We start from the raw sequence: 13,221 nt of genomic DNA, 5'->3' as shown, positions 1-13,221 counted from the left end.
GTTTCTCCTGCATCCTTGCCCTTTGTGTTCCCGCTTGGTCAATAAACTAAATAGTGAAAAATAAAAATCTCTTTTCTAAGTTCTTAAACTTTTGAGAAATATAAAAATTCATAAATTCATGATACCAATGTAGTTTCATAACAACATTTTAAAGATCTGTCTTGAAAATGGTGGTATATGGGGAAAATGCTTATTGGGTTAGGCTGTTATGCATTTGTAGGCCTGAATTAGTTGTAAGTATAATTGCAATACTTAATGGTTTTATTAAGTATTGCAATACTCTGGGTCTGGAGCAGTTACCATTTCTATGCTGACAAAAAAGCAAACTTACCTGCTGTTAAATTTCTCAGGATGCTTTTCCCTCATAACATGGAAACGATGTGCAATGGAGGCATCCTGAAAGAGAGAATCACATCTTTAGTTCACCCACTGCAAACAATGTTGAGTTTTATTTAATTTTGTTAAGATTATATTGTGAAAATCTCCTCAAACTTAAAGCCTGCAGTTTTGGCCTTTTCCACAAAGTTTGGAAAAAATTTAAACTCCTGCTGCAGCTTAGTTTTCAGTTTACAAATATGATGTTCATGACATTTGGAGATCCAAACATGTAAAGCTGCACAACACCCCCAACAGAAATAGATATTTTGCATGCACATATTGCTTTTACATCCAAGGCAACCTCTTCCTCATCAACTTCCCCAACTTCACAAACTGTGTATTTACACCTTGCGTGTCCCTTGTGTATATTTCTATAAAGTGAAAGAAGCCGTGTGCAGGAGGTGGGAGCGGGGTTGAAGTTGGGATGGAGAGGTATTGACAGAAACGCTGATGAACAGCACGCCGTCTCCACACAGGCTAATTAATTAAACACACATTGTGAGTAATCACAGCTCTCAGCTAACCTACAGGATGCTGCCGACACCCTGGCAACCAAGTTGTTTTCTCTCTCCCTTCCTCCACCTCTCTCTCTCTTTCTCTATATGTTACTCTCGACCTTCCTCTCACCCTTTCTGATTTTCCCATCTCCCCCTCCTCTCTTGCTCTGTGGCCTGGGGCAAAAAAGTGCAGCCTCATTGGGGTTCTTGGTGTTAAGGTAATAATGGTGTGACTGAAAGAGATGCTTCACCAGTACATTAACACCATCTCAGTCTGGTAAGACTGTTATCCAGTATTTAAGCGTGAACTTACAGAATAAACTATATTTACAGCCCTTATGATTTAGTTTGCAAATAGAAGGAAAATCTCTTTAAAACATATTTGATGCCTTATTTCCACGTGATCTGTGTGTGTTATCTGCATCAGGAATGCTAATGGAAGGTGTAAATGCACACCGACCGCATGGAGCTGGTCTGGCCCCCATTGTGAGCTGCTGGTTATTGGTATTTATATATCAAGTTCAAGTTAGACTGATCCACAAAAGTAAAGACTGACTTATTCTTTTTTTAAGCTTGAAAACAACATATCAATTTCAAATTAGTCCTACATAAATGTAGTCATGAACTAGACAGTCGGACTATTAGTTTGATCTAAGTGAAAGTCTATCTTTGTGAACCAACTCTTGATCTTAGCCAGGCATTATGCAATCTCATCTGTTTGGACACATTAATAAAGAGTTACTTAACACTAGGCTGTTTTACTGCCCTCTCTGGTATGAAGTTCTAAGCCTATTTCACTGTTGACCACTTCTGTTGCCTCTGTAACCACACCCAGTGAATGTGGGTGGGGTCCTGGAGTACACTTGTATATCACAGCAGCAGGGTCAGAAGCTAAACCACTGGACGTTAGCAAAGACAAGATTTTGTAGAAATGCTTACACTATCCATCTAACATCCACCGAACTTCGCCAAGTCAATTTTACTTATATAGCCCAATATCACAAATCACAATTTGCCTCGTGGAGCTTTCCAGTCTCTACAGCATAGAACACCCAGCAAAAAGCGTGGAGAAAAGAAACAAGGAAATATGTTTTTAGAGACGAGAGATGTCTTTTCATCTGTAGTGTCACATGAAGCGACGTCTGTGTCTGAAGACGCCGGCAGCTGATCACAGCTGGATAAGGTGTCAGTTGGCTCTAACAGCTGTAGAGACTTTTGATGGAGTCTGTGTCTGCACACATGTGCACTGTGCTAATACTAATAAAGGAACACAGTTATCACTGCCAGAGCAGCAGTGTTTTCTCTCTGAAGCTGATACCTGTTTAACACACGTGTACTGTGCTAATACTAATAAACGTACACAGTTATCACTGCAGAGCAGCACGTTTTCTCTCTGTAGCTGTTACCTGTTTAACACAAGCATACTGTGTACTGCTCAGAAGCACAGCTTCATTTCTACTAGCAGAATGCCTTTATATTATTTATTTTTCATCTGTTTATTGATATTCTGATTGTGAATTATTATTGAATAACCCAGAATATGAGTGTGGTGTTTTTGAACATTGGAAATGATTTATTAGGCTAAACGTTTCAGGGAAAACTGAAATGATGTAACTCATATCAAACCAGACGCTCAGAATCGATCAGCTTCACACGACTTACTTGTAAATGATGATAAATTATGTATAAAGTGTTTTTTGCTGACAAACTCACCAACTCTCTGTGACTTTAATTGTTTCCATAATAAAATTTAATGGGGAAAATGAGAGATCATGAAAAGAAAAATCAGTCTTACAAATGAAGAAAGTTGTTTGGTCCTCTTGTTGTTCAGACCTACAATTAACACAGATTTTTAACTAGATGGTAAATCGGAAAACAAATCAAATATAAACTTGGGAGTGACACAGGTCTAGACCTTACCTCAGTTCTCATAATGGCCTGAATGTATGAATGGGAGGAGTGATTACAGCAAACAAAACCAGTTTCAATGTACATACTGGTCCCTGACTGTTGTTTTAATACAGAATTTAAAACTTGTGAACGTATTCTTCAAGTCTTCCTTTATGTTTTTTTTATGATTGCATGGTTTTCACAGGACGGCGACCATTTAAAATCTAAATGCTTAGCAATACTTGGTGATCAGATATTATTAAAATGTATCCAGATAGAGATCATATGTTATTGGCAGGTGTTAATGGTGTCAGAATTACAAAGCAGGTTTGAAGTTTTAGTTAAATGTCATAGTTATCAAGCATTAATCATGTATGAGTTGATATTTTATAGAAGCTTCACTGATTATTTGGTTGTAGCAGGGTTAAACTGACCCTGTACACAGGATAGGTGGTTGATGATGACTGATGACTGAGGGTTAATGTAACAAAATGTCCATTCTAAATAAAGTTCCCTTGGCCTTTTTTCATTATTTAAACCTGCGTATTGGCTATTCAAATGTATTGCAAGAACACACCTGAGTATTAACTTGTTAATATTATATAATCATACAGTATGACCTTTTGAACTAGGTGTAACATAAATCAATAACTAACATGAATGTTAAAAATATATGAGATCAGTGATGTCAAAGTATGCAACATATTGTTAATTCTCATATAATTAACTAAACAGGGACGAACAACAATGACGTTTCCTTTAATTTACACTTCTAAGTCAGTGCCGGTAGAAAAATGCTGGCAAAGCAAACAGACTAAACTCTCACAAACAGCAAACTTGTCCGGCTCTGAAAACACCTCAAGAAAGAGTGAGAGAAAGTTGCTGTAAACTTTTTGGGTTTGTTCCTCTCCCCCTTCCACTGAAGCAATCTGTTTTTGACCCACTCCATTTTGAGTGGCACTATTGAAACAGCACATACAGGGAGGACCCCCTGCTAGCTCTCTGTACAGAAATTTAGGAGAAGCCAAAAGAGAGAAAAAAATAAAATCAATGGAGCTTCTCTTGATGTCTCTTCAAGATGCTGTAAGCAGAAGACCAAAAGGATTCTTCAAGATCCCCGCAGACTCACCTCACGCTTCCAACGCGAGCCAGAAAGGGCGAGATGATGGATGTATCTGAGACATTGTAACTTGATTTTTTTACAAACAGGACAATAGCTGCAAACAAGAGAGAAAAAGCGAGGAGAGGTTGTCTCCCCTTTGGTTTGGGGTCTATTATCTGAGATCTGTACAAGTGGAGCCATGGCTTTTGCAACAGTAAACAGCGATTTCAAGCAAACAGGAGTGGATAAAGCACTTTGTCATTTTACATTGATTTGTATGCTTTAAGTGCATGAATGTAGCAGCCTAACACTGCCATACAGCTGAAATCAACTCCACCACAAAGAAAAATGGGAGGGATTTCTATTCACATATAAAACAAAATATACCTTAAAAAATACCTTAACTCATAGTTTTTTTTTATTAAAATGTTGCTTGGAATCATTAATTTGGACCATTGGTTCTCAATCTTTTTAGTTATAAGCTTTCTAACTGTTCAACCAATGATTAATATTTACCATTTCCTTTCCAGATTTTTATAAGTATTTCTCAAGAAAATAGCTAAATAAATTAGAGAAAGTAACAAAATAATATTTTTTTACCCATTCAATTATTTTGTGTCTCCTCCTGCTCTCTTATTTATCCTGGGACCTGTTTGGTTGTTGTCCATAGCAGCTACTAAATGGACCTTGTGGTGAGTTTCAATTGCTGTTTCCAACATCAAGAAGGAACTTTGAATTTCAGCTTTTAACTCAGCATCGCTCCTTATGGTGTTCAGAAAAAATATTAATTTTAAAATTCCAAGACAACTGGGCAAACTCCCTCTGCGAGAAAGACCATGTGATATGACCAAAAGCTTCAGAATATCTACTGAATGGACTTTGTGCTATATATTTTTTTAAAAATCATTAAAAACTTTATTCTCATGTGCAATCTTATTGTGTATTTGAAAAAAAAAAGAAAAACATAAAACCTAAATAACGGGACGAGTCATTGCCAGCATCAACACATGTAGAACACAATGACATCTTCAAGCCTTTACCCCATCGCGGGAGTGGGACATCGTCTACTCACTCACTCACTCTCTCTCCCCCTAGCTGGCCTCAAATAATTACCAATGTAAAAATCTGGCACCCAAATTAATACAGGACATGTGTAATGTCCTCTCATAGCTCAAAGTTTAGTCCAATTATGAGTGGGCCCCAGTGGTTTGATGTGCCTTTCACTACGGGGGAGAGTAATGGCTTTGACAGGAGCACCAGGGTCATTAGGGCGACTGACTGCATTATGGTAGTGGAGCGCACTCAGTGATTAGTTCTGTCTCTCACCCCTGGCCCTGATTGAGATCATTATACTTCACGTCACTTCCACATCCTCCCAAAGGGATGGCACGATTAATTCTGATTCTGACTGGGCCGTGGCAGAAGGTTAGGATGTAAGAATTTACCCCCCAAAAAAGTCACCTGGGTTCTTGGATTGAAATCACTTGAAAATGAAGCTGTACTGAGAATGTTTCAGTTTGTTAGTCAGCTGCTGACTCTAATGATTTGAGTCTGAGAGGTATAAAAGCAATCAGCCAAATGTCAATTTAAAAAAGGAATTGAACTTCTTTTGAAATGACTTCAGATTCAAGCATATGTTCAGGGTTACGCTCACCATCCGTGGTGGTTGCAACTGCTGATCTTTTGGTTTCAAAAGTGTCATTACAGAAACAATCTACTCTTCATCTGCATAATCTCTCAAGTAATTATTAGCTTGACTTGTCTCATAATCTTTATTGTAATTTTTTTTTGTTTACATTCAACGGAAAGCAAAAAATCTGATGAAAATATTATATCACACTCAAACCCATAGAGAGCTCAAAGTCTTCTTAATCCCCTACAAACAACTTCATTTGTCATCATCACGCCTACTGGGTGCTAATCCCGCTAAGAGAGCAAAAACAATAGGGGTTATAATGACTTTATGAACCAGTCAGACCAAAGCTGTTTTCTATTAATGTTCTCACTGACTTTGGTTCAGCAAGAAGGTATCAACCCATCACAAAGAAAAACTTACTCTTAACTGACTGTTACTTTTAGACTATTGTAACTTTGGTTAATAGCGTAAATATAAAGGGTTTTATAAAGAAAGAAAGGGATGCATTACAAACCACATTTTGTGGAAATTTGCCTCCTTAACCATGACAAGTAACCAGTGAAATGACAAGTGCTTCTGAAATCAATGCTTTTTCTGACAGAATCAATCCCACCAGATCACTCAGATCTATTCATCTTTTGACTCCTTTTCTAAAACTCTGCAACCAGACTCAGATACCACTCAGTTTTTGGTTGTCCCCAGGTCCCACTTAATGGTACCCTGTGGAGTTTTCTTTAAACAAACTAATTTATGTTTACATTATCACTTAAATTACTTATGTGTATCCTTAAGGCCTAATAAATGTGCCAAATGTTCCTCGTAAAACATTTGCAAAGCTGTAATGAATATTTCTAAATCTACATTGTTTACAGCCATGTACACATCGTCTAGTAGTCTTCTTTTTCAACAATATCTGAAGCTTGATGTAGAAAACACTATTTTTGAAGCTACGACATGGTAAGTGTGTAAGTTTCCTTAACCTAGGGTGATATTTTGGTTTTCAAAAAAGAGCACAGTGGGGGCAGGAGGCAGACGGACACCCGGTGGAAGGTGATAGGCATATAGTTATGTTATTGAATCGAATCATCCTTAAAATTTGCAAAACAGTAAGTGCATTTCTCGAAACAGGTAGTACAAACAGCACAACACAGTGGATTACCTGCAAAAGCCCATGACTTGCTCAGAATCCTTAGTCTATCTCTCAAAAGCAAATCTTTATGTCATTGAACTTGTCAGTGCCATCAGAACGACAAGTCCTTGTGTCCTGTTTATGAACAAGCAAGTCAAAATGTTTAGCCATCTTGTCAATATAACAGTGTGCTCTGTAAGTATTTTCTGATGTACACTTTGGCTAAGATTTTGACAATGATTGAAAATGCACAAGGCTGCACTTTTTTGTATGGCATATATCACTTTCACCAGTACAAAGTTATACATTGCAGGAGAGAGGACAGGAATCACAGCTTTTACTGTTCGTACTGTAATTTGTTGACAGAGAATTGTCGTTGTAAGAAGAAAAGAAAGTGACAGGACTGCTGCATGGGATACAGTACATCGCTTTGGCTGACGTTCCGGTCTGTTTTATCACAGATTTTCTTCCACATCACAATAGATATCTTCATCAATTCAGGGCACATTTACAAAAAAATTCAAATAGACATGTATAGAATGTCTATCTATATATTCATTCATATATATATATATACATACGGAAGCCCTAATTAAATATTCTTTTACTCCCTTTTCCTGTGATAACGGGATAATTTTCTCGTGATTTCGAGATAACTATAATGGTAATTATAGTGGACTTGTAGTCTTATGGTTGTGTGTTCACTCCTCACTGAAGACTAAATTTTTCTTTTTTATATTTTTCATAATCCTCTTCAACAAAGTTCTTATGAAAAGACTGTTTCATATGCTCACATTACTCTAAAGCACATGCTAGACTCTGTGCGTTCTTGTTCCACATCCATCAACCTATGGACTTTTCATTTCCCCATCATTCCCAGGCAGAGGAAATTCCTTCTCATTCAGGGGAATCCATGTGACGTTACACATTTCCTGACGGCTTTCCGAATCTTTGAAATAGCCGTCGGGAAATGTGTGATTGGATTCCCCTCAATCTCTTCATAACAATTTTGCTGAACAGGATAATACACACAAAAGAAGAAAAAGAAAGTCAACAAGAACAGGAATCAAACTAATTAAACTGAGACCTGTGCTCTACCAACTGAACTAACCAGTGACACTAGTAATTGCTTTGAAATTATCCTAAAGAAACGCACCTGCCAGCCCCTGTGTTCAGCTATGGTTTGTTATCTATTTATACGAGTAGATTAATTATCCTATTCTCAGGGGGAAAAAACAACATTCATTATATATATGTTACTGCTCACTGTGTATTTATGGTATTGTGGGTGAATGGTCTGAGTGTTGCTATTGCTATGTTGTTGTTGTCTATTCTTATTTTGTTTATGGTCCATAAGAAACATTTCGTTTAGCTATAAACTTGTAGGCAAAGGAAATGAATAAAGGATTTTAACTTATACTAACGTGTTCAAGCATTTTGCATGTAGTGACTAATGCAATGAACTTATGCCTAGATGTTTTGGGAGGTAAGATTATTCCACAGAGACTGGTATAATTCATTGTGATCAGCAGGACATAAGCAAGTGATAATGTAGAAAACAGCAGACAATTGTACATAATCATTTGCATCAGTGTGTCAAGTCATTTGCAATTTGTTCAGAACAATGAGAAAGTGCTTTTATGATGTGCACAAGTGACGAGATGATGTGGAGGTTGAACAATTAGTTTTGAGAATTTCAATTCTGATCTGAGAAATGCACCAAAGCGACTGAGAAAAACTGTAATTTGACACTGACATACCAGCTTTGCATGTCTTACATTCTACTTCACACGGATTAAAACATTAAATAAAAAGATTAATGTTAGTGTAATACTAATACTTGTAAGGTTTGATTACGGGTAATGTTAGTGTATTCATTAGAATTTCAGATAATAGGATCCTATATAGCTAGCTACTAATATAATATTAATTGGAGTTAGTTTCTTTATGGTTCGTTGTCCTCATTCATTAAATCCTAAGTTCTAACTTGTCAATAAATCAGAAATACTTTATAATCATAACCACTCATGAGGAACGAGTTTAACCTTTTGAAAGTTTGCTGTAGCACCATGTCAACCTGTTTTTAACTTGGTGCTTGGTTGGTTCACGAAAAGTGACATTAATGAGTAACTTTATGCACACTCTTGGATTTTAAAAAGCACCCAATCTTGAGAGTGTACTGGCAGCTTGAGAGAAGTGCCGGTACACCAAACAGCATAATGTAGAAGTGCAGGTACTGCGTACCGGTGAGTACCGGCCCACTTCAAGCACTGCGTTTGGGCATGTTTTATGCTGTTCAGGCGCCATGTGCCACTGTTGACAAGCAAGCGGCTGGTTTGTCTCTTGGCTGTTGCTGTGAGTCTTAGGATAATGATTGAGATGCAGTTTGACCAAAGTTCAGTGAAGGACATGCATGCCTACGTGACCGACCAATGGTGGTGTGTGAGAAGGCGAGACCTAAAGGGAAAGGTCAAAGCAATGGAAAAATGCACAACCAACCAACCACTCACGTTAACCCTGCTACAACCAAATAATCAGTGAAGCTTCTATAAAATATCAACTAATACATGATTAATGTTTGATAACTATGACGTTTAACTAATACTTCAAACCTGCTTTGTAATTCTGACACCATTAACACCTGCCAATAACATATGATCTCTATCTGGATACATTTTAATAATATCTGATCACCAAGTATTGCTAAGCATTTAGATTTTAAATGGTCGCTGTCCTGTGAAAACCATGCAACCATAAAAAAAACATAAAGGAAGACTTGAAGAATACGTTCACAAGTTTTAAATTCTGTATTAAAACAACAGTCAGTACATTGAAACTGGTTTTGTTTGCTGTAATCATTCCTCCCATTCATACAGGCCATTATGAGAACTGAGGTAAGGTCTAGACCTGTGTCACTCCCAAGTTTATATTTGATTTGTTCTGTGTTAATTGTAGGTCTGAACAACAAGAGGACCAAACAACTTTCTTCATTTATAAGAATGATTTTTCTTTTCATGATCTCTCATTTTCCCCATTAAATTTTATTATGGAAACAATTAAAGTCACAGAGAGTTGGTGAGTTTGTCAGCAAAAAACACTTTTTACATAATTTATCATCATTTCCAGTCAGTCTGTAGAAATCAAATTTTGAGGCATTTAAAATCCGGACGCATTTTTCAGGTCCCAAAAAGAGGACATGGCTGGGGAAAAGAGGACGTAAGGTCAGCCTACTTAACCACTGACTGTATAAAAGAAGTGGACTTAGTTACTGTGATTTCACCCATTGGTTTGGGCACTACCATTTTGAAGCCTTGAGTTTGGTATTTTGTCTGTCACCATCTTGGTTTTTTGGAACTAGAAGTGACCATATTCGGACGAGAGAGTGGAGTTGGCTAGCTTGGTTGGTAAGGTGCATCCATAATTCACATTTACTGTGATATTAATTGGTATGCAAATCTTTGCTAGCGAAAAACAACCGAATGAAACAAAGGTACAACAAATGCTGAACAAGACATTTAGGCGACCAAAAAAAACACACTGTGAAAGTATCAAAGTTCTTGGACATCGACAGCACTCAAAAACAAGTTCACGGCTTGTTACATGTGCACGGTGTAGCTGATACGATTAGCCTCTATCCTGATTAACACGTTGCCATGGTAGCGTCTTGTCAATCACAATGTGGCCACGCCCTAAAGCATACCCTGCTGTATTGTGTTTTTTTACTCTAAATATAACCATAATTTACAAAATGAACATTATGCTGTACTGAAGAAGACTTGAAACTAGCAATTGAGACCATAAACTCATTACCAAAATGTTTACTGAGGTAATAAATCAAGTAGGAACTAGGGTCATTTTGCAACGAATAGAACCGCCCCCTGCTGGCCATTAGAAAGAATTCAGGTTTGAGGCGCAGACCTGGTGGTTGCGATTTGCTCTTAACGCATAACTAAAAAAATCACATCTAATGAGTTTTGCCTGTTGTGCATTGACCCATCAGGCCCTAGGTGAAAATGTACTGTATCTTAAAACTTGCAAAGAGACAATTGAGTTGTTGGGTTTTTTTCTGAATGCAGAGCACTTTCCATTTACCGCAGAAAGGGAAAACTATTTTCTAAGTTGTAATTTTTATTTGCTAGTCTTTCTTACACTTATGTTTTATGATGGATTTTTGCTAAAACATCTGTTCATCAGTGAAGGCAGAAAGGTTGAAGGGACAGCAGTCAGCGCAGAGGGCAGACGTGAGCAGTGATAGAGGCACTAAAGCAAGGGGAAGGGAAGAAGATAACCATCTACACTGACTCAGCCTATGCAGCAGGAGCTGCACATGTGGAAATTTGCTGTAGGTTTTCCAAGCTCTGACTCCATTTATCGTATTTAATAACCCGCTTTTTCCAAAAGTCATTGTGGCAGGCACTGACATTGTGTTTTTGACTTGAGTTCTGACCCATACCTAGTCACAACAAATGTACTAAATCCACATCACATAGAAAATATTGTTGAACAAAAGATTATGAAACCTGTCACACATGTTTTTTAACATTTATACAATACACATCACCATATGTTCAACACTGTAGACAGATTACAGCCATTGTTCTCCTCTATCACAATGTTAACAAAACCTGTCCTCTAATATCCTCTAACATTGTCATTAGGGGCCCAGGATGGAGGTGTTATTCAACTAACATTTGTAAGGCCATGCATCACTTATGTCCCTGCCACAGTCTGTATGAGTCTCACAACATCGAGTGGCACCCTCCTCTACCACCTGAAAATGTCAATTACCATATTTCCCCCTGACATTTATCAGTAATGGCTAACATGAGCTACGTGAAATCAGTGTCATTATGGTGGAGATGGACAGGAGTGGGGGTGGGGAGTGTTGATGGCTGCCTAACACCATGCAGATACACAACAAGGCGTGTTAATCAATCAGAGGCGGTTGACGCTTGAGCACATCTCAATAAAGGCCTAACCAGAATGTGATCAAAACAAATAAACTGACTGATCATGCTGTTACTGTACTGTGTATTGTTTGAATTATTATTGACAGAGGTCATTTAGTTTGCGGTATGTCATTCCATACCTCGGTCTTTCTGTTCTATTTAAGGTTGTATTTAGGTTACTCTGCTTACTGGCAGCTTGTCACTATGATTAAACTGTGCTGCGGAAGATGTTTATTTTTCTTCCATTAGAAGTGCACAAGGGTGCTATTACTGTAACCTTACAGTCACAGCCATGTATGAGTTCTCATCGTACTGTGTTCATGGTTCAGAGTAGTTATTGTGGAACTTGTTGTGGCATCTTTATGAACCTGATACCAGTCCGCTTTCAGAGATTCTGCAAAAACAAAAGTTATAAGATACTAAGAGGTGAAAACTGGCATTAAGTGTAGCTCCAAGCATATATTAAAAATATGATGAATGGGATGTGCAAGAAGAGGCCTGCTAAGTCTACTGCTTTTCATTCCATGATGGTGTAACAATTAATACAATAACAAATAACCTGAAGGGGTCAATAATCACCTTCTTTGTGGTGTAATTCTGTACTTTATTTTAAAAGTAGCTTTTCAATACAATGTCAAAGATGTTGCTGTATAGCAAACAAAATCATAGAAAGTAATGACCTTTTGCCTGTATTTACATGGCAGTTAAAACCTGCACTATACTAGTACTTCTTTTTAATCTGGTTTTAAATTTGGAGTGATTCAACCTTGGTATAGTTTTATCTTTTCCTATTGGTTTTACTGGTTTACTTGTTTTTAATGTTTTATTGCATTGTTATCAAGTTTCATTTTTTTGGCCTAACAGTGCAAAGTACAAATAAAGTTATGATTATTAATCTAAGTGGTATGGGTTGGGATCACTGGTTTCGGTTTTAAAAAATCTGGGTATTTATATTGTTCATTTCGATTATTAAAAATGTGAGAAAAAATGTAAACACAATTCAGTCTAACAAACACTGCGAACTTTAACTGTTTTTCTCTGGTAAGGAGTCAATCACATTTGATACTACTGATAGCATTGCTTGAGCTTTTTGTATAGAGAGCGTCTTGCAATCAGCTATCAATCACTTCACAGCTACACATAACAGCAATGATGTTCTGGTAACCAAAAAAGCTGTTTTTACTCCTAATAAACCAGATGACTACAACTACTACTTCTTCTTCTTGTATGTATTCAATGTTGTGATGAAAAGCACTCTGTAGGGCAGTTTGTCCTTTTGGGCTACCGTAGAAACATGGATGCAACATGGCAACGTCCTTGTAAGAGGACCTGCGGCATATGTAGATAGAAAATGGCTCATTCTAAGGTAATAAAAACATAACACTTGATTTTGTAAGGTTTTATACACCACTGAAAAGATAGTTATGTATATTATATTCTGTCAATAAATCCTCCAAAATATTTCACACTGAAGTAATTACTTTTTACTTCTTGTTTATAAAACAATAACACATTCCAGTTTTCTGAGTTTAAGCCGATCTTTCTTCTTAAAAAAAAATCTGTTAATTTAAAAATGAAAATTGGTGAACGGTCAACAGCAAACCTTAAAAATTAACCACTGAACTCATAAAGGAGAGTTA

The 13,221-nt window shown here is 37.2% G+C and overlaps 1 protein-coding gene across 1 annotated transcript in view; it reads right to left on the bottom strand.

Moving 5' to 3' along the window:
- Positions 1–13,221, bottom strand: part of dgkb (diacylglycerol kinase, beta) — an 85,647-nt gene that overhangs the window by 33,653 nt on the left and 38,773 nt on the right. Inside the window, exon 19 of the mRNA XM_046044946.1 lies at positions 332–396. Coding sequence (XP_045900902.1) covers positions 332–396 — 65 coding nt within the window. The remainder of the gene's footprint in view (positions 1–331; positions 397–13,221) is intronic.

Source organism: Micropterus dolomieu, linkage group LG03, assembly GCF_021292245.1.
Source record: "Micropterus dolomieu isolate WLL.071019.BEF.003 ecotype Adirondacks linkage group LG03, ASM2129224v1, whole genome shotgun sequence".
In the NCBI taxonomy this organism is placed as follows: Eukaryota; Metazoa; Chordata; class Actinopteri; order Centrarchiformes; family Centrarchidae; genus Micropterus; species Micropterus dolomieu.
Note: the sequence above shows the minus strand (reverse complement) of the source record. Positions and strands in the feature narration are given on the sequence as shown.